Below are 26075 nucleotides of genomic sequence, written 5' to 3'. Positions count from 1 at the left end.
ATTTTGGCTTCACTTTTACATAGCAATGAGAAGTGGAGATGTGTCATCCTTATTTATATACAGTCTATGGGTGCTGCAGGCTGGTACCTGTAACCTTGGACAGAAACCCCACATGTGGAATGGTGTGCTCTGAGTGGTGCAATTCAGCCAGTTATTTATCTGCCAGCTGGATTTAACAAAACAAGTTTCTGGGAATGGAGCCATTACTGAAATGTAAATGCTGACATTTCATTTTCATTTAATATTGGCTAACACTGCAACATAATTAAAATTACAGCAAAAACCCAGTTTGAATTTAAATTTTCAAGTGTAAGTAGTACATTATAACTTTGAAAATGGAAACTCATTCCACATTGTTTCATTATAATTCCCAGATATACTTGACAATGCACTGAAATTATTTGTCAAAAATTTGTTTAAATTATTTTTGTTTAAATATTGGCAGTCCATAACTTCCGTACCAGCAGAGTGTTACTAACCAGGGGGGAGTGTCGAGCTGGGCCTGAGGAAAGAAAGTAAATAAGCGTTTACAGTTAAGAAAAGTGTCAAATCAGTTCTCTAAATCAAAAACAGGTAGTCCTGATTATGATTGGCTGAGCCGCGTCAGAAGCCGTTTTGAAAATACTCTAAACACACCTGTGACCGCATTACAACAGCATTACTGCGCCAAATTGTTTCAAAATCTCAGATTGTGTTGTTAATTTTGATTTACTGGGTGGGTTAAATCTGAATATGTGGTAGAAAGAGATGGACAGGATGGAGAAGAGAAACTCACGACAAAACATCCCATCACCAAGTGTTAACGAAGGCAGACTTTCAGAAAATCGAGCACTTTGAGGCACTGAATCCAAACACACCTGGGGGGCTTGTCAAAAAAAGTCTAGTTCAATGTGCAGCTGCATATCGGACGCAGAGCGAAAGAGGACAACCGCCAACTGAAGCCCAAATCATTTATCATCCGCCAGGATGAAAACGGTCAGAAATATGCAACGCTGTCATTCAACGAATGCACAAATAACCCACAAAGATGTCGGCGAAAGAAACCAAGAGAGCCTACGGACATTTATGTTTGATCAGCCAGGAAACTCAGTGAGTCCTGTCGCTTCGCTGGAGAAATACATGACGTTTTATACCAGCGTTTGATCTCCATCCAAAGCGGACAAACTACACCGTCGATCAATGGTAAGTTAACGATGTTACTTTTTTTTTCTTTTTTTTCAGTGTAGCGTGGTTACTCTAATGTTGAAATGGCTGGCAAGTGGCAGCTATAGCTATAAAGAAAGTGAGCATAATGTTTGTCGATGGTAGATACATATGTGGTTATAATGTAACTGTAACATGGGAACTTTTTTTTTTTTCTTTCTCCTAACGTTAGGTACACTAGAGACGGATTTGTAAAGAAGTCGGCACTGAGACAATCAACATCAACCACTGCTTGTGAAGCACCACTGTACAGAAACTCTGATGCTGACCCAGAGGCAAGAGAAATCATGTCAGTGACGGGGCATAAATGTGAACCGTCCCTGCAATCTTACTGGCGCCCAAACTACAACGAGAGAAGATGATGGAGCAACATCTTTGCTTCTGGAAAATGTGTGTGTGCTAACATAATTGAACATTACTTCAATAATTGCACATTTAATGGCGATATCCAGATAAATGTTAATAATCACCCCATCTTTAAGCATACTTTCCACTCTGTCTATGTGTTGCTGTATCTGTGTGTTGCTTGGCAACTATTCTGCTAAATGTACATTGCTTTGCGGAACGCTGATTATTTGTAATCAATACATTATTGCATTTTTTGTTGCTGTGTGTTTATTTTATGAAACTTGCGAGGTATACGTGGTAACCATTTTATAAAAGCAATAAGCCCCTTGAGGCCGTGGCCATTCATATATATATAGATAGATAGATAGATAGATAGATAGATAGATAGATAGATAGATAGATGTTTTGCAAAAGGTATACATAGAGAAATCAAAACAGGAATCCAGCAGGTGATTTATCATGCTTTTCAACTAGATGGACATAAATCCTAGAGGTGATGCTTTAGCCATAATTTGTAGCAAATTCCTACTCGCTCTGTCTCTGTATTGTAGTTTTTCCCATACAGGCTATTCTGAGGGAACAGACTAGTTATTCAATTGCTTTATAGATTTTGCAAAAGTATAGCCTACATAGAAAAAACATACTTTATCATATATGAAGCTGAGAGCACAACTAGAATCACTGCAATGAGTTTATTATATTTATCATTCATTAATGATATAGATAACCATTTTCATTGCCTAACAAAAAAGAATGGAATGACAGACATATTACAGGTGTAAAACTCAATGAACAGCAGACAGAAAGCCATTTATACATATTTCTCTCACAATACATTAGAATTAATCTTTGTGAAAAGTTAGATGAGGCTTTTATGTCACTGACTCAATAACATGAAGCAGTATTTCTTCTGCTTGTAGAAAAGGTCACATTTTAGTTACTCCACAGACTCTGTCTGTACTATATTTCCTTAAAATGTCAATAGCATTTTTTATTTGGACAGAGGTTTATGTCCCGTACACGGTTGACTCAATACTAACATGCTCACAACACATCTCTTTTACCACAGTGAAGGCCTCATTTCAGTGATTCTACCATGTCTCTTTACATTATGTTGGTGTCACAGGAGTCAGGCTGCAGTATTTGAAGTGTAACAGTGAGTTTAATCGATTTTCTGAATGAAGGGTAGAAAAAAACATAGATCACAGGGTTTAGACAGGAGTTAAAATAGAACAGACATGCCACAAAGGCTTCGGATGAAGCAGTGAGCAAGGTGTCCTGGCCTGTAAGGGTGACACAGAAATATGGGCAAATGCATATTAGAAACGCAACTATAACAATACCAAGAGTCCTGGCTGCTTTCATTTCAGACTTTTTAGCAGTTACAGGCTCTGAACGCTGGAGTGTGACCGTTGCAATATGTGACTGCAGGGCACGAGCCTGAGACACAGCCACAATAAATATTCTCATATACAGAACAAAAATGACAGCACTGGGGATAATGAAGGTTAAAATAAGATCTATAATTCGTTCAATAAAGTTAAAGCTTATCACACAATCTCCAGAACAGGATCTATATCTGCTAGGATGTCTCAGGTGATCCTTCATCAGCAAACTGAAACATAATACAGAACACATCCAACACAGACAAATACAGATTTGAACTCTTTTTAGAGTGATTTTGATGGGATAATGCAGAGGGTCACAAATAGCCACATAGCGGTCAACTGAAATGAGCACCATAGTTCCTACTGAGGCAGAGGTAATAATGTATGTCAGATACTGACACAAAGCACACATGACATCACTGAGGAACGAGCAGCCGTCTATAAGCACAATTTGAAAGAATATGATGAGGCCCACGAAGAAATCTGAGACAGCCAGAGAGAGGAGGAGGAGGTTGGTGGGAGTGTGAAGCTGTCTGGAGATAAGAGAGCCACATACTAAAATTAATTCAATCGCAAATTCAAAGCATTTTTAGAAAAATAACCAATTTTAATGATCACTCTTTGTATAAGTACCACTTTTATAAAAGGAAAAAATATTTGGCTACTTGAAGTGGGAGATGGAGATGATGACCAGCAGGTTGAGAGTTGCAGTGAGCAGAGAGATGCAGGACAGCAGAATGTAAATAAGCAGATATTCAGAGTCAGAAAGCTTTGGCCTCGTGCAGGAGTTGTTGAGTTGTAGAACGCAGAGCTCAGCTCCTTCCATCATCAAAGAGAGAGGAGGAAACGAGAATCTGCAAAGTTCTGACACCTTTTTGACCAACGTTCAGACGTTACATAAACTGTCTAAGTCTATCATCCCTCCTCTAACATTCTGTCTTATTTGAAGACTGATGTCCCTCCTCCCTCCCTCTGTACATCATCTACATTAGTCTCTGCTGACATGAGCCTTAAGTTATGTCCAATCAGATTAATTTGCAACAGGTGGACTCCAATCAAGTTCTATAGATATCTGTACAAAAAACAAGGTCTAAAAACAACACATTTCGGTTCCAAGAAGGATTATGGTGACCTTGATCTATTTTGCATATTTTGGCTCAACAGCATTTAATGACTATATTTCAGTGTGTAGTAAATTTAAACATAACAACTGAAATGATGCTAAAACATGTTACAGTACCAGTCAGAAGTTTGGACTCTGAATGGGAAGGTGTGTTCAGACTTTTGACTAGTACTGTATATGCAGCCTATTTAAAAAATCTCTTTTAAACAACATTTAGTCCAGTTTTAAAATCTTAAAGTCTTGTCTTGACATGAAAACTATGATATGAATGTACTCACCATGAGAAATATTAGAAGATTATTGATTGATCAGTGTCTGATGTACCTAAAGCTTCATGCACAGTTGTTTTTTTTTACTATTTATCACAGTGATGTGCAATAAACTCTTCAGTGCAGAGGAACTGTTCTGACAACAGCTGTCTTATCAGTGTTTACAAAAAAAGGACTGGCAAAAATGAAGGAACATTGCATCGCTTTTATTCAGAGATATGGGTTAATTTATGCTAAGTAATATTGAAATGTGAGGACAGAGATCACTCTACAAATAGTAACAATTGATTTCACATAAAACAGTAACGGTAGCGACCAGTAAAGACTTGATCTCCCTCTCCTGATGTAAACCCAATTCATGCACTACGATATGTCCCTGTTCGTGGCCTTTAAATGATTGTGAACAAAAGAAGTGTATTTGTTGTCTGTAATAAAAGCTGAGCTTGTGTTTCATATATGATATGATATGATAATTTCATATTAACTAATAGGCAGAAAAGAAACACATAATAATGGCAAACCAATCAGGTGTACATTTGGCCAATTCACCAGTTCACACAAGAGACACTATTATTTCATTAGTTTAATGAACACACACACTGAAAACCTGAGGAGAGGAGGAAAGGAAAAATGACGGCCCATATTTAGTGCTAATTTAAAGACAGAACGCTGAATTGGAATGAAAAAATGACCCATGTAATCATAGCCATTACATCTCCTACTCATGATTGGCCTGGATGCCATGACAACATCTACAGACAAAACACTGAACTAAGATGATTGACTTGATGATGCTGCTTCACACTTATGAAGCTTTTTTTTTTTTTTTTGCAATTTAGGTGAATTGTTTATGGAACTGTTACCTGTAGCAAAGTCAGACTTCCGCCAGGTTCAGAGGCTACGTGAACAAACAGTAGTAGTAGGATTTCACTTCTTTTTGTCATTCTTTACTCAAAATGTCAACTTGTCAAATACATCCGTACATTTTCCGATCTGAAATCTGTGGGTGGACAACGTGAACAACCCATGGAACAAACTTAGCAACAACTTTAGAAATAAAATCTACAGAGTGGACGGCTGTTTGTGGGCATGCGTGAACAATCTGTTGGTTTGAGGGAGAACTAGATGTAACTTTGCAAATGGAGTATGAGAGCAGGCTGAAGCCTAGGTTTTGACTTGAGGCAGCATTCTTACAAACGTTCACTATTTTGGCACTTTTGAGGGGGGCACAGTTTCGCAATGTATATGCAGGGCTGCCAATTTTTGACTTCAGCTTGGAGTGAGATTTGTTCCCTTTGAATAGCAATGTCATTACATTAATGATGTTAGAATGGAATGTTTTATAGAGACCAAGATTAATCTAGTGTTTAATATACATACACAAGAACAGGTTTTCCACTTGATTCTATGTGTCTTTGCACAAAAACTAATTAATACATTCACCTTCCATAAAGAGCATCTCAGTTTAAAGACAAAGTTTAAACACCCTAGTCTGTCTTTACAATATTTTAGCATCACGGGAGCCAGTCTTCAGTATCTGAAGCGTAAAAATGAGTTTAATAGATTTTCTGAACCAAGGGTAGAAAAAGGTATAGATCACAGGGTTCAGACAGGAGTTGAAATGTGCCAGCCAGATATCAAAAGCTGCATATGAAGCACTGACTGTAGTGTCTTCACCTGCCAGAGCTGAGTAGTAGTACGGGCAGAAACAAATCAGAAACACAACTACAACAATACCAAGAGTCCTGGCTGCCTTCATCACAGTTGTCCTCACAGTTACAGCCCCTGAGCACTGAGCTGAAACAGCTGCAATGTGAGACCGAATGGCACGAGCCTGAGACACAGCCACCACAAATACTCTGGTATACAGAATTATGATGACAGTAATGGGAATAATAAAGGTGAAAGCAAGGTCAACAACTCCTGCAATGTAGTTGATGACAACCACACACTCTCCCAAGCAGGAATTGGACCTTCCTGGTTGTTCCAGGTGATCATTTAAAAGGAGAATCCGATAGAAGACAGAACAAATCCAACACAAACACACACAGATTTCTGCTCTTCTCTTAGTGACTTTGGTGGGGTAATGCAGAGGGTCACAAATGGCTATGTAACGGTCAAATGACAAGAGCACCATATTGGCTACCGAGGTAGAGGTAATGATGTAGTCTACAACATAATACAGAGTGCACACAATATCACCAAGAAACCAGCAGGCTTCTATGTAGATGATTTCAACAGGCATCAGCAGGAGACCCACAAGGAGATCTGAGACAGCCAGAGAGAGGAGGAGGAGGTTGGTGGGGGTGTGGAGCTGCCTGGACAGGGAGAGTATAATCAATATATTGTAATCATACAGACATAACAAACAATCTGTAAATAGAATAATGCAGCAATATAATAATTACTTTACAGTAAATCACTGTCACAAACAAAACAAAGCAGTAAACGTAACATTTATATACCACATCAAAACAATGTCTTCTCGTAGGTCAAGCTATTTATGTAAATTATAATGTAGGGCAGTAGCCTAAATTAGCCACTGGGTGTCATTGTTGTGCTGTGTATTCCCCTGAGAATTTAGCATTTATCGTTTTTTTGTCCCTTGCAGGACACTGTAGTTCTGTAATTCATTCTGTGCGGGACGCCATTTTTTTCTTTCACTACTTCGTAGGGTAAGTAGTGTAAATGGCGCCCTACATTATCCTAATTATCTGGGCTAAAAACACCCATCCAGCTGATATGTTCAGTGATTGTGTTTATTAAGACGTTAACCTAGGCCTAGGTGTGAGTTTGAGAAGTAAGCGAGAGTGTTTTTGTATGTAAATATTGGCCGTAATGTTGACTAGCTTGCTGTGTACGAGCAGAGCACCCATTAAGTGGAAATAGTACAGGATGAAGAATAAGCTTTTCGTTTATTGTCTGCTATCGGTCCTGTTATGTCATTTAATTTATTTTTACACTAAATTATATGTTAAGAGTGCCTTATGTAATTTCAACATGCAGTAATTTGTTATTTTCTCGAATTTTTATTTTGTACTATTTATTTTGGCATGAGGACATATTTTCTAAAAAAAAGTTTACTTTCACTACTTCGTGAGGTCATGGAGCCAGCAGCCAGTATAGCGGACCAGCAACAGAGATGAAAGCTGTCATTGTGAGCCAATGAAGTGTCCCCAGGTCTCAACCACAATCCAGAACCCCTGTGTCGTGCGTCTCCTTCTCTCCGCACGCCACCCCATCTCACACTGATAAACACAACGCAGAGTCCCCGGGTGTGTCGAGAGGCTACGGCACGTTCAGGTTACAATAACATTTCAGCTTATGTTGGAGAGTTTATATCATTTAGTTTATATTATATATGCCTGAAGTGGGAGATGGAGAAGATGACCAGCAGGTTAAGAGCAACAGTGACCAGAGAAATGGAGGACAGCAGAACATATATCAGCATGGCCTCAGTGTGAGGATGTGTGGGTTTCTTGCAGGAAGAGTTCAGGTGTGGAAAGCAGAGTCCAGCTCCCTCCAGGGTCTCCATCATCATTGAGGAGAAGCTCCAGAGCCCTTGCAGCTTATTGGCGGAAGCTCTCTATCACACAGCTCTTTTATCACTCTCCTCCCTTTGCCTCCCCCTAACTATAGCTCATGTTTTCTCTTACATGGAGCCTGATGGCCCTCCTCCCTCAATCTATTCATCATACTTTTTTTCCCATCTTGTCTTGGTACCTGCTCTTTTTTTCTCTTTCTGTTTGCATCTAACATTTCCATTACATCCTGATAATATTTTAAAATCTTGTGATAACAGTTTCAGCAGTTAGGTCTGAAAGCAATATCAGTTTCTTGGCCACATGGGCAAAGAAATCCACAAAAAGCTGAACATCACAGACATGTTTGACGTATTATGGCCTTGTGGCTAACATGTTAGCAAACAGTCGCCTATTTACACATCCACCAGACATGGAGCAACATCAGCATTAATTATGAGTTATGTCACCTGATGTAAGTGTAAGTCCATTATTCACTCTCATTTTAGCTTTGGTTTGGTCTCCACCAACTTCTGAAAGACTGTATACTGTATACTTGTATATGGCTCTTTAGCAGCTAAATGCTCGTGTTCACCAGTTACATCATTCATTTGCTGAAAACTGCTGTGTGCTGCAGCTGCAACAGCATTGATTGGAGCAATGAGGCTATGCTATAAAGCAATGGTGGGACCAAGTCATTTTTTGGCAAGTCTCAAGTAAGTCTCAAGTCTTCACACTCAAGTTCCAAGTCAAATCCCAAGTCCTAAACTACACCAAATGTAATGCCATTTTAACAACAGAGTAATTATTTAGTAAATCTTAAATCAGTTCTTTACTTTCTCCTTGTATTTCTTTCAACACCATTACATTGTGCAATTCTTCCTCACTTCTGTCTCCTCTCTCCTAATTCCTTCACTCATTCTGAAAATGTAAAAAGCCTTCATTTTAAAAGTCTGAGTGAGCATACTCATTCATTTTCAAAAAAAAGAAAAAGAGATAAACCTGATCCAAAAGAGATACAAGGATAATTGGACTCAGCAGCAACAGCAGCAGCATAACACAATATGAAGCTGCTGTGGTCAAGAATAGTGTGCAGCAACTTCATAATAATGTCCTGAGAGTGAATGTAAAGTCTAAACATGGAATACTCTAAAGAAAAAATCTATTTCTTGGATCTCACTATATATAAAGATGATGACAATGGTTTACATACCACTTTATTTCGCAAAAAAACAGAAATTCTTTACTTCATTATCATTCCTTCCACCCTCCACATCAAAAAAAAGAATATCCCTTATGGACAGTTTCAAAGAGGCAGGCGGATTTGTGACTCTGACTCTGACTTTGAGAAGCAGGCCAAAAGCCTATCAGAGCTACTCAAGGAAAGGTCTTATAAGCTACATATTATTTCCACTGCCTTAGAAAAAGTCCGACCTGTAAACTGCAGCAATCTATTGTGCAAGTCTGACAAACAAGAGAGGAATTCCCCCAATTAATTTTTTGTCACGCGTTATAGCACTGAATCTCAGAACATTAAACATACCATTCATTCTAATTGGGCTATCTTAAAAAGTGACCCTAATCTGAGAGTTTTTCCCAGAACCACCAGTTATATCCTACAAACGAGCTCCTACTATAAAAGAAAAATTGGCACACAGTTATTTACCAGTACATAAAGAGGACATGTGGATAAAGAGGCCCTCGGGTACTTTCAAGTTTTATTAACACATGCAAGCACTGTTCAAATGTGATTCAAACAAAGACATTTACCTGAAAACAGGAAGAAAGTACAATCAGAGAGACTTTATAAACTGTAACACTACTTTTGTTGTAAACCGTCTCACATGCCCATGTAACTGTTTTTGTATAGGATGCACCAAAAGATGCCTTAAGGACAGACTTTCAGAACACAAATATGTGATCAGAACCCAGAATGTGGACTACCCCATGGCCAAACACTTCAAAGAGGTACATAATAGTAATGATTCCTTGTTGAGGATAGAGGGTTTAGAATTACTAAAGATGTCTATCAGGGGTGGTGATTGTTTACGCAGACTTCTCAAAAGGGAAACTTTTTAGATTTTCAAACTTGATGCAACGGTATATCCTGGTTTAAATGAGGAGATTGATTACACACCTTTTCTGTGAATGTAGAGTATCATTCATGTGTATGGTTACATAATTTAAGTAATTGATTATTTTTGGAAATGTACTGATTTGACGTATACAATCTTGTTGTTTTGGTCATTTATTTCTCATTTTTGTGCAGGATATTTCCTGAGTACTTGGAGAGGCATGCCATTTTAAACATGGCTTCTCATTGTGATCCATTTCCTGTCAAACACCTGCGTTCACTCAATAATCAGGATTGGGTGACACCCCTGCCAAGTTTATAAAATGTTTGCCTGTTGTTTGTTCACCCCTGTACCCTGATGAAGACCATTATGATTGAAACAGGTCGGTTTTTTAATTGTAAGTAGCCATGTTGAATAAAGACTTTTTCACTTAATCCCAGAGTTTTTCCATTCCTGCTCCACGCATGAGTGCCTGAAGTTTGTTTTTTCCTCCCAGTTTAGTACTGTGCCAGAAAGTCCCACCAACTTTTCCAGTCTGTCTAGTCATATGTTGTGGTCAACCGTGTCAAATGCGGCACTGAGATCCAGTAATACTAATACTGTAATTCTGCCACTGTCAGTGTTTTAAAATGACCTCAGTGAACAGGATTGTAACATAATGATGTGTGATTTTAGAAGACGATTGCAGTGTGCACGCACATCCAAACCAAAGAGGAGGACAGGTGTTGGGCTGAAAGTGAGCAAATCATAAAATGAACAAATAAACAGCCCGTCCACTGCAGTGTGTGAACTGTTTATTCGTTTATTTCATGATTTTAGAAGACCACTTCACTGTAGATCTGTTGTCAGTTTATTTTATTTTATCATACATACACACATACAGCCAGTGAAACCATTAGAATCTGTTAGTGAAAGCACCAAACTGGACACCTGTTAACAAAAACAAAAAGTGTGTGGAGAATTCTGACTTCAGACTGCTGTTGCTGGATGATTTTCTTTTTTTCCAATTAACTGGTTCCTCCAGAACTTGCAGATCTTTTCATCATCAACATTCTCTCCTTTAAAAACTTGTGTGATGTACTATGTGACTGTACTAACTGAGAAGCATGTATGAGATTAAATAGTAAATGATTTACATTATATGTACCATTACAGTCACCACAAGATGCTCATCTTCCAGCTCCTGAATTGTTATACACTATGAAAAAAAACAGCTTTTAAAAAGATTTGTGTAAATACGTATACAGCCTTTTCACTCATTCTACAGTTTCTGGCTACAGTATGTTGGCCTCACAGGAGTCAGGCTGCAGTATCTGAAGAGTAACAATGAGTTTAATAGCTTTTTTAAACCAGGGGTGGAAAAAGGCATATATGACGGGGTTTAGACAAGAGTTAAAATACATGAGAAAAATCATGAAGGCCTCAGTTGTAGAACCGACCAAGATGTCCTGGCCTGTGAGAGACACACAGTAATATGGAGAGAAACACATCAGAAACACAACTATAACAATACCAAGAGTCCTGGCTGCTTTAATCTCAGATTTCAAAACAGTTATTTTCACTGAATGCTGGAGTGAAACAGCTGCAATGCCAGACCTCATAGCACGAGCCTGAGACACAGCCACCACAAATACTCTCATATACAGAACTATGATGACAGAAATGGGAATGATGAAGGTCAAAACAAGGTCAACAGCCCCTGTAATATTTACCACACATTCTCCATAGCAGGAATTATACCTGCCTGGTTGCTTCAGGTTATCATATAAAAGGATAATGCTATAGAAAACAGAACAAATCCAACACAGGCAAATACATATTATAACTATTTTTTTAGTGACTTTTGTGGGGTAATGCAGAGGGTCACAAATAGCCACATAGCGGTCGACTGATATGAGCACCATGTTTCCAACGGAGGCAGAGGTTATTATGAAAGGTAAAACATAATACAGAGCACACATGATGTCACCCAGGATCCAGCAGGTCTCTGTCAAGAGGATTTCAACGGGCATCACCAGAAGGCCCACAAGAAAGTCTGAGACAGCCAGAGAGAGGAGGAGGAGGTTGGTGGAAGTGTGGAGCTGCCTGCAGTGAGAGAACATCATCACTGTGAATATAATAATAACAGTTGTGGTTATGAAAAAAGAGCAGTAATGATTCACCTTGTAACAAAATTGAGTGTGTGGCTGCTGTAAGCACTAGTCACATTCAAAGGTTTTATTGAACAACCAGGATAAAACACACAAAACCACCTCTTTCTCTGGAATTCTAACAATATATTAGTTAGTATGCTGAAATGCTTATTTCTGCCTGAAATGGGAGATGGAAATGACGACCAGCAGGTTGAGGGCTGCAGTGAACATAGAGATGACGAACAGCAGAATGTAAATAAAAATAGCAGAATGAGGAGGTTCTGGCTTCCTGCAAGATGAGTTGAGGAGTTGTGGAAAGCAGAGTTCAGCTTCCTCCAGGGTGTCCATCATCAGTGAGAGGATAAGCTGCTGAGCTCTGGCAAATTTCTGACCACATCTCTTGGTCACACAGCTCATTTATCTCTCTCCTTGCTCCCCTGTCTCAGAGAGACAGAAAAGCTTTGTGCAACATACTCCTCATCAGCATCTTCGTCATCACCCTTTCTTTGAATGCCTCTCTCACTTTCTGAGGTTGATCTGGTCATGTTGGGAACTGAATAGAGTAATGAAAAGCTACACTCTGTCTCTAATTTTCTTTCTTTTCCCCTTTCTATCACAAACAAAAAATGTCAGCCTATTTCTCATTATTAAGTAACTAGTGAAGACCTGCGAACATTTAGCTACAATTATAGCACAGTATTATGAGAAAAGAACATAATATCAGACTATTATTTCTAACATACTGCTGTCAGATGTTTACTAAGTTACTTGAATGAGCAACACAAGGATTGATTTGTGTGATATTTAAATTAGTATTTCCAAACAGTATGTTTTACTTTTACAAGAGAAAAGGCTTTAAGGATGGAGGACTAATGTGAGTTTAGAAAAAACACTTCCCCACTCATCAGAGAAAAACCGAGCCACTAACATTACCCAAAACTTAATTATGGCAGATTTTGGGTGCGTTGCTTGGGCCCGGTCACACCAGCATTTAATACAGCTAAATTTTGCTGCATAATCAATTAGCAATTAGTGGATGCCTTTGCAGGAGTGAGTCAAATCTGCAAGTTTTCACATCAAGTTCAACTTTGGACATATGACCTTGCACTGTTGACCAATTGCTTGACAGTGCAGACCTTTGAGTAAGCAGAGTAACAAATAGAAGAAGCTACAGTTGCTTATTACCTGTGTTGCATCATCTAGTTTTATGTAACCTCTTCTGTTGTTGTATAACATTCTCCACATTATCAAATGGCTGAAAAATTGGCAACTGTTAAAACTTCTGCCTAAAGTATTGTACAAAAGGAATATCATTATGAACACTTCATTAGTGTTAAATCTACAAGTAGGTTAGCAAAATCTCCAAAACTTGATAAAGATCAGGATCTTCATATCTTCAGCAGATGGCAAATCGGTAACTTTCTGTCACACCCTGCCTGGACTTTGGGTGTTTTTTGGTCTTTTTATGTTCTTGTGTTCTTTGGGGTCTCCTGGTTTGAACTTCTGTTTAGTCCTTCGGGTCATATGGGTTTTCTTGGGTGGTGGGTTTGGGCTGCCTTTTGTTGTTTAGCCTGGTGTGTTGTGTACGTTAGTTTGGGTTCATGATGGTTCTTGGACAGGTTGGTGTGAGTTGTATTTAGATTATTGTGTTTTTTTGGGTTTTGGTTTTGTTACTGTGTTTCCCTTGTGTGTTCATGTACTCCTCCTCACCTGCCCTGCTTCACCCTCGTTAGCCCTGCTCTGCTCTGTGTCTTCCCCACACCTGCCCTGTGTCAGTCTCGTCAGCCCTGCCCTGCTTCCTGTGTTTCCCTCAGCCAATCACTCCCAGCCTGCCCTTGTGTCTCGTCACCTGTTCCCCATTCCCTGATTAGTTTAGTCTGTATTTAAGGTCTGGTTTTGAGTAGAGTCTTTGTTGGATCATTTGTGTTATCTCGTCTGCTAGTTCTGTTCAGCTCTGTTTGCCTGTACTTGACCACCCATGATTAAAGGAGATTTTCGTCAAATCTGCATTCCGGCCTCTGCATTTGGATCCACTCCTGCTTCCCCACCTGACACTTTCTACGTAAAGTATTTTATTATAGAGGGGCAAAACACACAAACTGGACCTTGAGATAGCGAGAAGCAAAATAAAATAACCTCAGTGCAGGCTTCTCCACATAATGTTCCAGTTGCACTCAGAGATGCAGTTAACGCCCAGCTAGACAAACATGAGAGAGAGGGTCACTTAGCCTCAGTGTCAGAACACACCGAGTGGATTAGCATTGAGCCCGAGTCACTAAATCAAGCTTTAAGGAGGTCTCATTACATAATGCCAACCCTCGAAGATGTATTATATAAACTGGCCATGGCTCGTATCTTCACCCTCGTCGATGCACGTGATGCTGTGATGCCGGCATGGGCAGCCTGACCAGGTGATTAGACTGTGGATCAACAGTTTGACTATGAAACATTTAGAGAGTTTGCAAAGGAATGGGACTTCGAACATGTCATGTCATAACCCAGACACCCAAAGTCTAATAGGAAAGTTGAGTTGGCTGTGAAGATAGTAAAAAAACCGTGCAAGAAAGCAGCCAGTGTGGGTAACATCCCATGGTTAGCCATTGTGCAGTGGAGAAATACACCCACAGAGGGCATGCATAGCAGTCCAGCACAAAGACTGATGGCTCGGTGACTGAAGGCTCCTCTCCCAGTCGCTGAAGCTGTCTATTGACCAAGATATCAGAATGAAGCCTCTACCTGGAGCCAGGACTGGCAGGTGGAGGAAAGGAGTATAATCGGGTAGACCTGAGGCCTGCAGAGATGGAGACTCTCTGACACCACCCTGAATAACACAGCAAGCAGCACAGTAGTCCGGCCCAAACCACAATGGACAAGGATAAGGACAGTGACACTGTGGACAGTGACACGAGCGGTTCATAATTTGAAATATGGACTATTGAGTGAGACTTTAAACTCAGTGTTTTTATTACATAATCAGTCATGTAAAGGTTTTTGTCAACTATAAAAAGGGAGATAATAAGGGACTGTTGGGCCAAGCCCCCCCTCTAGTGTTGTGTGAATGGTTTTGCAGTATACACACACCAGCTGCTGTCTCCTGTGTGATTATTTACACAAAAAATTCCAGCTTTCTGTGTGCATCTTTAGGATGCCCCTACCCCATAAGTGCTCGCATTTCTTGATACAGCAACATGTAAAAAGGGCTTCTTTGAAAAAAAATGTTCCTGAGAAAACGTTTGGTGGATTAAATAGAAATGCAATGCTGTTGGGTTTTTCAAACAAAATGATTTGTACTGTGATAATATATCAAACTCTTTGTAAATCATAATTTTCTGAATAGCTAGATAACCCAAAGTAAGAAATATGTCTCATGTGTCATTTGCTAACTGACTCTTTAATCATGCTTGCATCATGTGTTGATGTGTAGAGGTTGCATCACACATGTTTAAGGTCATGACAGATATGATCTCTTTAAAAAATCAGTTTACCTTGTTTGTTAAGCAATGATTGCATCATGTTTTGATGTGAAGACACTGCATCATGTTGCTGTTTGTGTTTTTTCTTAACACCTCTGATTGCAGTGATGTCATCATCTGACACTAATGCAAGCAGGTGTGAAATCCCTTGCCAGAGAGGCTTGTTTGTGTATGTGTGTTTGTGTTATGTGTGTAGGACTTTGTACTAATGTACAGTGAGTACAACAAAAAATATGCTGCCAGCTCCAGTCTAGGTACCATCCTGAAAAATGAATAAATAAGTAAATAAATGAGTAAAATAAAAATTGAAACTGTTAGCTTTGTGTCAAACTTGAACTGCTATACAAAGGCAAAACACTGCACACATGCAGCACAAAGTAAGCATGCAGTGTGGACATCATCCAACTTCAGAAGTGTACCGACCCTCCCACCCCTTCGCATTGTAGCCAGTGTGTAGTTCATGACCTGGTCATATAAACTTTTGTCTCTGTATCACTGTACATGGAAAATATTTCGACATTTTCTCTGGAATTTTCAGTCACCCTTCAAAAAAAGTTCTTCTAGATAGCTGTCTGGTCAGCTGGTACCATTACTGAGGAAAACAGTATTTTTGGCACTCATGGACCAGTTTACATTTCTGTCAGAGGTAAACGGAACTTATGTCAAACACACAAGTTGATCAAGAGAAATGTCCGTCTTCCATGAGCAATTCAAGCAAGTCAGGTGTCTATATGAACATTGACGTGTTTTTTTTGGGGGGGGGGTGTTGCCATACACATGACTCCTGTTCATACTGGCTATTAAAGGGAACCCTTAATCATTGTAAGTGATGGGGATAAAATCCACAGTCCTCCTTCTATGCAATAATCTATTCCAAAGTTTATTTGAAGAAAATGAGGCTTCAGCTGTTCAAATTAATTGAATCAAGTCCGTATCTTTCAAAGTTACAGTCTTTTCAGTGCTAAATTCTCTCTTTTTGTTACGATCCGTCCACTGCAGCTGAACAGGAAAATGTTTGCCAAGACACAAGGAGGGAATTTTTTCACTAAAAAGACTGTAACTGTGGAAGATGTTAAATTTATTTGACTAACGCAGATGGCTGAAGCCTCAAATTATCTTCAGATAAACTTAAAAAATATATTTTTGCACAGAACAAGAACTGTGGATTTTGTCCATCACTTACATTCTAAGTGCATTTGGAGGGAATCCTCTAATGCTTAGTATGAACAAGAAGAATGATTACAGCGAGCAAATCCTGTTTCAGTGTCCATTTGGGCACCTGACATTTGTTTTCAGACAGACTTGAAAAATTGTAACCTACCCTTTAATGACACAGTAGCTGCAGCCTACATGCATCAATAAATGAATTGTTGTTTGTTTGTACACACTGAACAATTACTTATAACATTGTTCAGAGTGTCGTTTTTACTTCTCAGAATTGTGATTCATGTGTATGGCTCAATAACTAACACTTTATGTTCATTTTTTAGTGATTTGGGTTATCAAATACCTTTAAGCGAAGATTATATCATCTATTGTTGTGTGGAGGTTGCATCACAAATGTTTATGGTGTTTACTCTTAACTTTGAATAGTTGGTCTACTTAGAAATGAATGCATCATGTGTTGATGTAAGACCTTGTTTTGTCTTACATTAACACATTTAATTGCAATGATGTCATTATCTGTCACTAATGACAGCAGGTGTGAAAACTTAGCCAGCAGGAGCAGCTAATGAGCTACAGAGTTGTTCATTGCCCAATGGATCTTGGTAACAAAGTGTGTGTGTGTGTGTGTGTGTGTGTGTGTGTGTGTGTGTGTGTGTGTGTGTGTGTGTGTGTGTGTGTGTGTGCGTGCGTGCGTGTGTGTGTGTTAACAGAAGTAAGTTGACATGATCATCATTATCAGTACAAAAGTTAAGAGCAAAGAATACTCCAAGACCTTGAAAGAAAGCTAAATACAGGTTTTAATGAAACATGGAGGAATAGAACAACTGATTTATATTTTAATGAATCAATAAAATAAAATCTAACTGTTTTTCAAGATATGGATATCAATATGAGCAACTGTAGGGGACAGTGCTTCGATAATGCAGCAAATATGTCAGACATGTACAAAAGATTACAAGCTTGCATGAAAGACAATCCTCTAGTGGAGTGCTTGCGCAGCACACAAACTAAATCTGGTTGGAGTTAACAGTGTCATCTGCTGCATGGAGACAACTGAATTTTTCCATTTTGTGCTAATTTGTTACTTCTGCTCCAAGTCAGCTGTTAGATGGAAAGATGGTGACTGCAGAATTGCAGCCAAATTAAAACGAGCGTATTGAAAATTCGAAATCCCTCTCTGATACCAGATGGGCTGCACATGCACAAGCGACACAGGCACTTAAGTCAACATTCAAGTTGCCATTGCAGATGACATTAAACAAAGTGTAATGGCAAGAAATGAAGCCAAGTCTTTGCAAAAAAGAAATAGCTCTTCTGTGCCACATATGGAATTGTGTTCACCAGCGTTTTCAAAAAGCAAGTGTAGCATTACAGGCTGTGGAGTTGGACCTGTCCAATGCTATGGATCTGGTAAGATTGTTGAGGCAGTATGTTGCAAGCTTGAGAGATCAGTTTGAGGCTAAGGCTAAAATTATGTCTCCAACAGTGCCACAAGTTTACAAAGAATGACACAATGTAAGAAGAAGCAAAAAAACACACCGATGAATCCACATCATCTGAAGTTGACTTAACAGGAAGTTTTTCACCAGTGTGTTTTTGACCATCATGGACAGACTAGATGCAGAAATGGATCAGAGATATAATTCATATGAGGACCTCAACAACATTTTTGGACCCCTGAATAACTTTGCGACCCTTTCTGCTGAGTAGATGCGCAGCCCAGCAGCTGATCTCCAGAGGAGATATGCAACTAACCTGGAGCTGTTTCTCTGCACAAGAGCTTTTACAGTCCCTGCAGGCCATCTTCCCGAATTCAAAGCTCTTATAGGACATTGCAGGCAACACAGAAAAGCTAAAACAATTTTTATAAACAGTAGCGACCCCTCCACCTCTGCCAGATAACCTTGGTGAATTAAAATAGCTACAGTCCTCAGGAGAGGAGCTCACCTGCATTCACCCAGGTCTTCCATAGAAATAAAAAATCCAAATCACGAGATTTAGAGAGGGGGGTTTCGGGGTGGGTGTGTGCTGAGTAAATAGGACTGGACTGCATGTTGAATATTAGTGGACAGCATTTGGCTACACCGCTTATAGAGATGAATCCTGTCTCTTCTGAAGAGAGAAGCACAACCCCAGAACAAGTGAAAATTATCAATAAAATCCATGTTGCGAGATCTGCATGCGGACTGGAGCCAGGTGTGCAGGCTGAGAATGCAGCTAAAACGATCAGCTCCGCAACCAAGTGTGGGAATCGGGCCAGAGATAAAAATAGACATTACACAGTCTTTTAAAACTTTAAAAAGGAGGGCAAAATCAATTTCGGTGTGCTCAGACTCTTGGTGTGATGTGTCATTCATCCCCAATGGCCACAGAAGCTGAGACCAATTGTGTCAGCAGGTGGGAGGGTGATCAGGCCTCTAGGACAGAAAGACTGGAGGACCATAAATGGGAAATATGTTTTGCCTGAGCAGCAGCTACGGAGACAAAGCTTTCAATCAGCTGATCTTTTTCCAAAGCTCTGGTTTCAGGTGGTGGAATCATCCTTTAAACTGTGAGCACTGTTTTCAGTCTACACACACAGCCATTATATCTGAGTATAGTCCAGAAAAACTCACAAAACAACATGGCCAAATTTTCCAAAGAGGTCTCATCCACTCCAAAGTAACAAAACTGGTAATTAAAACACTGAACAAGAAAAGTCACAGCTTAAAAGTCAATATTTATCTGATGGTGTTCAGGGAGCGGCTACAGTCTGAGCTGCCACTCATGTTTGTTCAGCTTGATTCATGAATAACTTAAAATCCAGCCATCAGATGACTAAAAACCTTCATCCAGTTAAAAGATGCTTATTTGAAGGAAAAAATCCTGGGTAATAACCATGTTTTTTCCAGTCTATACCAATATACAGATTATTCAAAACAAATACAGAAGCAGGTTTTCTAATTGTGCCCCTGTGGGTTGTTTCCCTTATAAATTTATTATTAGTTTTTATACTCCAAAAAGGATCTGAATTCCCAATATAAAATTCTCACAAAGTAGTTTGATGGAAAATATCTCCAGTTGCAGATGACAGCAGAATTTTAATACCTGACGGCATAGCATGAAAGACAATAGCAAATTCTATAGGAATTATAGGAATGTCATATTCTGATAAGAATTCATTATAAGTAAATATATGACCCTGCTTGTTAAACAATTGATAGACAAATAGTATGCCATTATCAGCCCATTTCTTTAAAAACATTGATTTGCGTTTGAAACATATATTCTGGTTATTCCAAATGTAGTATTTATGAGGGGAAAATGTATATATTAAGAAAGTAAGTGTCTAAATAAATTTGGATTTCTCAAGTACGTTTTGAGCCACTTAATTTTAAAAGTGGGATGTAGAGTGTGAAAGTCTAAAACATTTACCTATGGTTTTACCATGACGCAGACACTTGTTGTTTTTCTGGGTATTATGGGCTGTTTTTGAAGGTAAATATCATGTGATAAACATTTAAAAGTGACGGGTGTCACTAATGTGATTGTATTTTGTTGGATGTTGACAGATATGTGGAACGTGTTTAGAGCATATTCTTGTGAGGAACCTGATGTAATTGGTGTATGGTGTCCCAGCACCTCTGAGCTTGTGCTCCTGGACAGATGCACAACAGTTAGTATGTATTCAAATTCCACACATTCATTGTAAAATTTTATACAAGGCCTGTGAGTGTAAGATTGCTAATTGTGAATTTGTGGGCTCTTTCTGTTATAAGGATGAGCCATCATAGTTACTTTTGCACTCTTGTGCTAGCCTAGTTATTTTTGCAATCTTTTGTAGTGGATATTTTAGCACCAGTAGTGTATGGTAAGCGATACTACTATTGTACTGAATACCGTGAAGAGCCTGGTTGTTACACCTTAAGCAGACTAGACAGGGCTGTGAGTGTTACAGTGCATAGAAGAGTCCTCAGCCGTTAAAGATTTTGTTTATTTACAAGAACTGCATATAAAGAAAAGGACCTTCTGCATATTTTGTTTTTAAAGCTTTTATTATTTTTTAAAATCTCAAGTGACTTAATTTTCCTGCTCAGAATAAAGACCCCAAAAAGACATTTCTGTGTCCTGTGTTTAATTTCACCAGGCTACATTTAACATGACCTTAGTGAACAGGACTGCAACATAATGATGTGTGATTTTAGAAGAAGACCATTTCGCTGTAGATCTGTTGTCAGTGTATTTTATTTTATCATTCATGTCACACATACAGCAAGTGAAACCGTTAGAATAAGTTAGAGAAAGCACCAAACTGGACACCTGTAAATAAAAACAAATTCCCTGTTCACACCAGGCATTAAAATATATCTTGAGTGATCTGATCACAAGTGGACAGCTCTAAGTACAGGTGTGAATGCACCCAAGACGCATTGAGGACGTATTGAGATCCAATCACTCAGACCACATTCAGAGGTGGTTTGGCCCACAAATTGCCACATTCTTTTAGCAGTGTGTATGCAAATGTGTCCTGGACCACCTTAAAGGACCACCAACTCAAGTGACGTCTTCTGCATAAGCGGAGGTACGTATTCATTTGCATGCCAATGGTGTCATATTGATGTGCAAAACAATGTCTGGTGACCAGAGAATATGAAGAAAACAGTCAAATTGTGGACATAGCAGTGCAATAGCAGTACAGTAACAGTACAGTTTTTGTCAGTACAGTACTTGTGTATTTGTCAGTGAATAAATACTACCACTCCTCAAGACCCAAGTGAAGTTCCCGTGTCTTGCTTGCTACCTGCTGATTAAAGTGAAGGGGGTTAGCCCCGAAGTTATTGACAATGGGTTAGCCTAACCTGACCAGGCTCAGTTAAGGTGGACTGACCTTTAAGGTCGACCAGCTATTCTCATTTTAGTGACAATCTCAGCCTCTAACAGAGAAATGTCTGACTGCTGAGTCTCTCCTGAGTTTTGCTCTCCTCTGCACCACATTTGGTCTTTGCAAACATAATGATGTATGTATTTATTTGCATATAGAGCAAGAGAGTCAGATCCGATCACAAGTGGTCACTCGAGATGCATGTGGAGAAACATTCTCATGCCACGTCTGAACTGATGTATTTAGAGCTGTTTGTCCACTTATGATCAGATCGTCCAAGATGCATGTTAATGCCAGTTGTGAACAGGGCCAAAGAGTCTGTGGAGAATTCTGGCCTCAGACTGCTGTTGCTGGATGCTTTTTTTCCAATTAACTGGTTACTCCGGAACTTGTAGAGCATTTTATCATCAACATTATCTCCTTTAAAAACGTATATATTTTATGCTGTACAAAGAAGCATGTGTGGGAATGAATTAGTAAATGATTTACATTATATGTACCATTACAGTCACCAAAAGATACTCATCTTCCAGCTCCTGAATTGTTGTCTGTTTCTAAAAACACTATGAAAAAAAACTCATTCTACAGTTTCTGGCTACAGTATGTTGGCCTCACAGGAATCAGGCTGCAGTATCTGAAGAGTAACAATGAGTTTAACAGCTTTTTTAAACCAGGGGTAGAAAAAGGCATATATGACAGGGTTTAGACAAGAGTTAAAATACATCAGAAAAATCATGAAGGCCTCAGTTGTAGAACGGACCAAGATGTCCTGGCCTGTGAGAGACACACAGTAATATGGAGAGAAACACATCAGAAACACAACTATAACAATACCAAGAGTCCTGGCTGCTTTAATCTCAGATTTCATAACAGTTATTTTCACTGAATGCTGGAGTGAAACAGCTGCAATGCCAGACCTCATAGCACGAGCCTGAGACACAGCCACCACAAATACTCTCATATACAGAACTATGATGACAGAAATGGGAATGATGAAGCCCAAAGCAAGGTCAACAGCCCCTGTAATATTTACCACACATTCTCCATAGCAGGAATTATACCTGCCTGGTTGCTTCAGGTTATCATATAAAAGGATAATGCTATAGAAAACAGAACAAATCCAACACAGGCAAATACATATTATAACTATTTTTTTTGTGACTTTTGTGGGGTAATGCAGAGGGTCACAAATAGCCACATAGCGGTCGACTGATATGAGCACCATGTTTCCTACGGAGGCAGAGATTATTATGATAGGTAAAACATAATACAGAGCACACATGATGTCACCCAGGATCCAGCAGGTCTCTGTCAAGAGGATTTCAACGGGTATCACCAGAAGGCCCACAAGAAAGTCTGAGACAGCCAGAGAGAGGAGGAGGAGGTTGGTGGAAGTGTGGAGCTGCCTGCAGTGAGAGAACATCATCACTGTGAATATCAGCAATATCAGTAGTAGTTTTGCAAAAAGCTGTATTGATAAAAATCACAGTATAACTTAATAGTAGACCAGCAACCAGTATGTAAAGACCTCAGGGCTAGCACATCTATGTGCAAGTCTGAAGCCACTTTATCCTGTAAATCAAACCACAATATATCGATATATTTGCTCAAGGTATGACGATTATCTGCCTCAAGTGGGAGATGGATATGATGACCAGCAGGTTGAGAGCTGCAGTGAGCAAAGAGATGAAGGACAACAAAATGTAAATAAGCACAGTATTAGTGTTAGGGGGTTCTGGCTTCCTGCAGGAGGAGTTGAGTTGTGGAAAGCAGAGCTCAACTCTCTCCACAGTCTCAGCCATTAGAAAGATAGAAAGAGGAGAAGCTGCTGAGCTCTGGCAGCTTTCTGAACAATCTCTTGCTTACACAGTTCTTTTATCTTCTTGCTCCCCTCCTACTTGTCTATATCTCTTGGACATGGACCTCCCTCCTCTCTTTTTCTGTATGTCATAGGGCCCTATTTTCATGGTGCACAAGCAGCACTCCAGTCTTTCTGACCTTGAAATGTCTCGCTGCTGCTCCCTTATCCAGAAACTGTATCCTCACTCCTTCTCTCCCAGAGTATCCCCTGGGAAGAGAATCTATCTCCTCTTAGAAGGATAGATTTATCTTCCTGATGCCCGAAAACGGAGGAGGAACTTGGCACAACTGGAGAGAATAACCTAGTCTCAGTGTTTTGTCCATCCACTCCAATAATGTGCAGCTCTGACACCATTCTGCGTAAAACTGTGTCAGAGGAGAGGCTGTCGGCCAGAGGGCAGCAGCCAGGAAGCTATGATATTCCGATTTGGCCCTCTCCGCCACCAGACCTTTCATAAATGGAAGACTGGCCCATGAGGGGCCAATATTGAAAGGTCTGAGCTGACGGAACGGTCTGTAAATGCATCACCATCAGCTGCCTCAACACAGCGTAAGATGTCGTGTCAGTGCATCTGTCACCATCTGTATTTCCCACAGAAATAACCAGAGGGGAGCGAGGCAGACTTGGTGTCTCCTCTCCACGGTCTGTGTGTGGGCCCAGGGCATTACTCTGTAAGAAGGAAGTAATGCCACCAGCCACGCTATCGTAAAACCGAGTGGTGAGCTGTGTATGCCGGTCCTGTGCAGGGCAGCGAAAACAGCAGGGGACATTGCTGACACTAAGCAGACATCAGGCGTCCTCATAGCTTCAGGTTATCATATAAAAGGATAATGCTATAGAAAACAGAACAAATCCAACACAGGCAAATACATATTATAACTATTTTTTTAGTGACTTTTGTGGGGTAATGCAGAGGGTCACAAATTGCCCCGTGGCAGTATATTTTATCAAAATATTCTAGTGTGTCCCCATTCTGCACCAGAGGAGGCTTCCTGCTTGACATCCAGCCAGCCGAGGAATCAGGAGGGCTGCCAGGGCCTCTTGGTGGGGTCGGGGGGGGCTGCACTCTCAGGACGGAAACACCAGTCCTGCCACTGGTGACTTTGTTTTCAGCAGCGAAACAAAGACGGGTTGAGCAACACGAGCTGGGCCGTAAAATCCTTCCCGATGCCAGCTGACCAGTTGGAACAGCGTGGGGGGACAGAGAGAGCCCAACACGCTCTGCTGCCATTACCGTAACCTTCGGGAAATCATGGCGAACTGAAGTTGGCACCGGGTGACGAAGGTCAGCGAAGTTGCAGAGACAGAAGAGAAGTTGTCATCATCTACCATTGGTGAAGCCTCGTGGAGATTCTCAGCTGAGACATCCAACGGTGGTGGTGGTGGTGGCAGCAGCTGCAACAGTGACGGAGGGCTGGATGAATTCATCTTCACCATGGAGATCAATCTCAAGCTCTGGTTTGCTCTTGTTGCAGTAAAGTGAGACGTCACACAGCCGAAAATGTTCCCACTGTTGCTGCTGTTGAGTTGAAGGAAGTGCTCAGCAATGCAGGCAGGGCAGTGGCTGCATCATGCCGCTCTCTGCGTGGTCCCATCTGAGGCACTTGAAGGACAAGATATGCCTGTCAGTGGCGGTGGTGAGACTGGGGTGCGACGGGCACAAACAAACTTGGAGCACCAACTCCATCCACGGGTAGGTAAGATCAGTGAGCTGATTTTACCGTCACTGAAGTGAGAAGGATAAGAGAGCAGCAGCAAGACACTGCCCTATATACTGTGAGACACGTAATTGGTAGGGGTGTCCTGACTGGCTGGTTACATACATGCAAATATCAGTGGGCGATTGCGTGCGTGTGACTGGAGAAGAGTATTACCCACGGAGTCCAGTAGAGGGCGGAGCCTGTGTAAGATAGAACTCCCTATTCTGCCTTTTTATGTGGGACAAGTGTTATTACCGTGGTTCATTAATGTGCCCAACTGTCTTTTTAGCACAGGTGTTGTCTCGTGTTTTATTCCTTAAATGCATCACAGTGCAAATGCTGCTGTCACATCAGTTACCAAACAATGTGACAATTTATGATGTGAATTGCAGAACTATGGCTGAAATAGCATTAGTCTGAAGCAATAATGTAAATGAGTTCACCAAATTTTTTTCATTATGTATTTTTTTTGTCATTATAATAGTCATCTGCATTTGGCTGCAGATTTGTGCTGCTGTGTGTTCACATTGCGGCACTCTGTATCTCCAGACAATATGATTTCCTGAGGAAGCGTAAACTGAATATATTTAGGTGGTGGACTGTTGGTCGAGACAAAACAAGACATTTGAGGATATCATCTTGAGTTCTGGGAAACAGTGATCAACGTTTTTTCACTATTTTCTGATATTTAATGGACCAAACATCTAATCGATTAATTGAGAAAATAATCAACAGATTAATCAATAATGAAATTAATCATTAGGGTTAGGGTTAGCAGCCCTACTTAGCCCTAGCATTTTCATTTGGCCTTATATGGTTGACTCAATACTAACATGTTACAACACATCTCCTTTACCACATTAAAGGCCTCATGTCAGTGACACTACCATGTCTCTTTACAGTATGTTGGTCTCACAGGAGTCAGGCTGCAGTATTTGAAGTGTAACAATGAGT

The 26075-nt window shown here is 40.1% G+C and overlaps 4 protein-coding genes and 2 long non-coding RNA genes across 6 annotated transcripts; 2 read left to right on the top strand and 4 right to left on the bottom strand.

Moving 5' to 3' along the window:
* The first annotated feature begins 572 nt into the window (after positions 1–572).
* Positions 573–1805, top strand: LOC121907291. The gene is made up of 2 exons (XR_006098830.1): positions 573–1182; positions 1376–1805. It is a non-coding gene; the product is annotated as an uncharacterized LOC121907291 (long non-coding RNA).
* Positions 1806–2655: 850 nt separating this feature from the next.
* Positions 2656–3765, bottom strand: LOC121907289 (trace amine-associated receptor 13c-like). The gene is made up of 2 exons (XM_042426766.1): positions 3605–3765; positions 2656–3472 (listed from the first exon to the last, which is right to left on the bottom strand). The coding sequence occupies exons 1-2, from the start codon at positions 3763–3765 to the stop codon at positions 2656–2658; spliced, it is 978 nt and encodes a 325-aa protein (XP_042282700.1).
* Positions 3766–5829: 2064 nt separating this feature from the next.
* On the bottom strand, positions 5830–8753 carry LOC121907049 (trace amine-associated receptor 13c-like). The gene is made up of 2 exons (XM_042426370.1): positions 7697–8753; positions 5830–6649 (listed from the first exon to the last, which is right to left on the bottom strand). The coding sequence occupies exons 1-2, from the start codon at positions 7870–7872 to the stop codon at positions 5830–5832; spliced, it is 996 nt and encodes a 331-aa protein (XP_042282304.1). The 5' UTR covers positions 7873–8753.
* On the top strand, positions 6977–10361 carry LOC121906511. The gene is made up of 3 exons (XR_006098643.1): positions 6977–7634; positions 9723–9820; positions 10122–10361. It is a non-coding gene; the product is annotated as an uncharacterized LOC121906511 (long non-coding RNA).
* An 840-nt stretch (positions 10362–11201) lies between these two features.
* Positions 11202–12410, bottom strand: LOC121907363 (trace amine-associated receptor 7e-like). Its single transcript, XM_042426887.1, has 2 exons — positions 12238–12410; positions 11202–12012 (listed from the first exon to the last, which is right to left on the bottom strand). The coding sequence occupies exons 1-2, from the start codon at positions 12408–12410 to the stop codon at positions 11202–11204; spliced, it is 984 nt and encodes a 327-aa protein (XP_042282821.1).
* A 9745-nt stretch (positions 12411–22155) lies between these two features.
* Positions 22156–23583, bottom strand: LOC121907305 (trace amine-associated receptor 6-like). Its single transcript, XM_042426784.1, has 2 exons — positions 23190–23583; positions 22156–22966 (listed from the first exon to the last, which is right to left on the bottom strand). The coding sequence occupies exons 1-2, from the start codon at positions 23360–23362 to the stop codon at positions 22156–22158; spliced, it is 984 nt and encodes a 327-aa protein (XP_042282718.1). The 5' UTR covers positions 23363–23583.
* Positions 23584–26075: the final 2492 nt, after the last annotated feature.

The sequence above is a fragment of the Thunnus maccoyii genome, chromosome 11, assembly GCF_910596095.1.
Source record: "Thunnus maccoyii chromosome 11, fThuMac1.1, whole genome shotgun sequence".
Lineage (NCBI taxonomy): Eukaryota > Metazoa > Chordata > Actinopteri > Scombriformes > Scombridae > Thunnus > Thunnus maccoyii.
This window is presented reverse-complemented; position numbering and strand designations above follow the sequence as displayed.

What these genes read in the sequence shown, in the direction of transcription:
- LOC121907289 (XM_042426766.1), bottom strand. Translation starts at nt 3,765, where the DNA reads ATGGAAGGAGCTGAGCTCTGCGTTCTACAACTCAACAACTCCTGCACG. An exon ending in ATCTCCATCTCCCACTTCAA is followed by an intron (nt 3,473 to 3,604) that starts GTAGCCAAATAT and finishes TCTTATCTCCAG; the next exon opens with ACAGCTTCACACTCCCACCA.
- LOC121907049 (XM_042426370.1), bottom strand. Translation starts at nt 7,872, where the DNA reads ATGATGATGGAGACCCTGGAGGGAGCTGGACTCTGCTTTCCACACCTG. An exon ending in TTCTCCATCTCCCACTTCAG is followed by an intron (nt 6,650 to 7,696) that starts GCATATATAATA and finishes CTCCCTGTCCAG; the next exon opens with GCAGCTCCACACCCCCACCA.
- LOC121907363 (XM_042426887.1), bottom strand. Translation starts at nt 12,410, where the DNA reads ATGATGGACACCCTGGAGGAAGCTGAACTCTGCTTTCCACAACTCCTC. An exon ending in ATTTCCATCTCCCATTTCAG is followed by an intron (nt 12,013 to 12,237) that starts GCAGAAATAAGC and finishes CTCTCACTGCAG; the next exon opens with GCAGCTCCACACTTCCACCA.
- LOC121907305 (XM_042426784.1), bottom strand. Translation starts at nt 23,362, where the DNA reads ATGGCTGAGACTGTGGAGAGAGTTGAGCTCTGCTTTCCACAACTCAAC. An exon ending in ATATCCATCTCCCACTTGAG is followed by an intron (nt 22,967 to 23,189) that starts GCAGATAATCGT and finishes CTCTCACTGCAG; the next exon opens with GCAGCTCCACACTTCCACCA.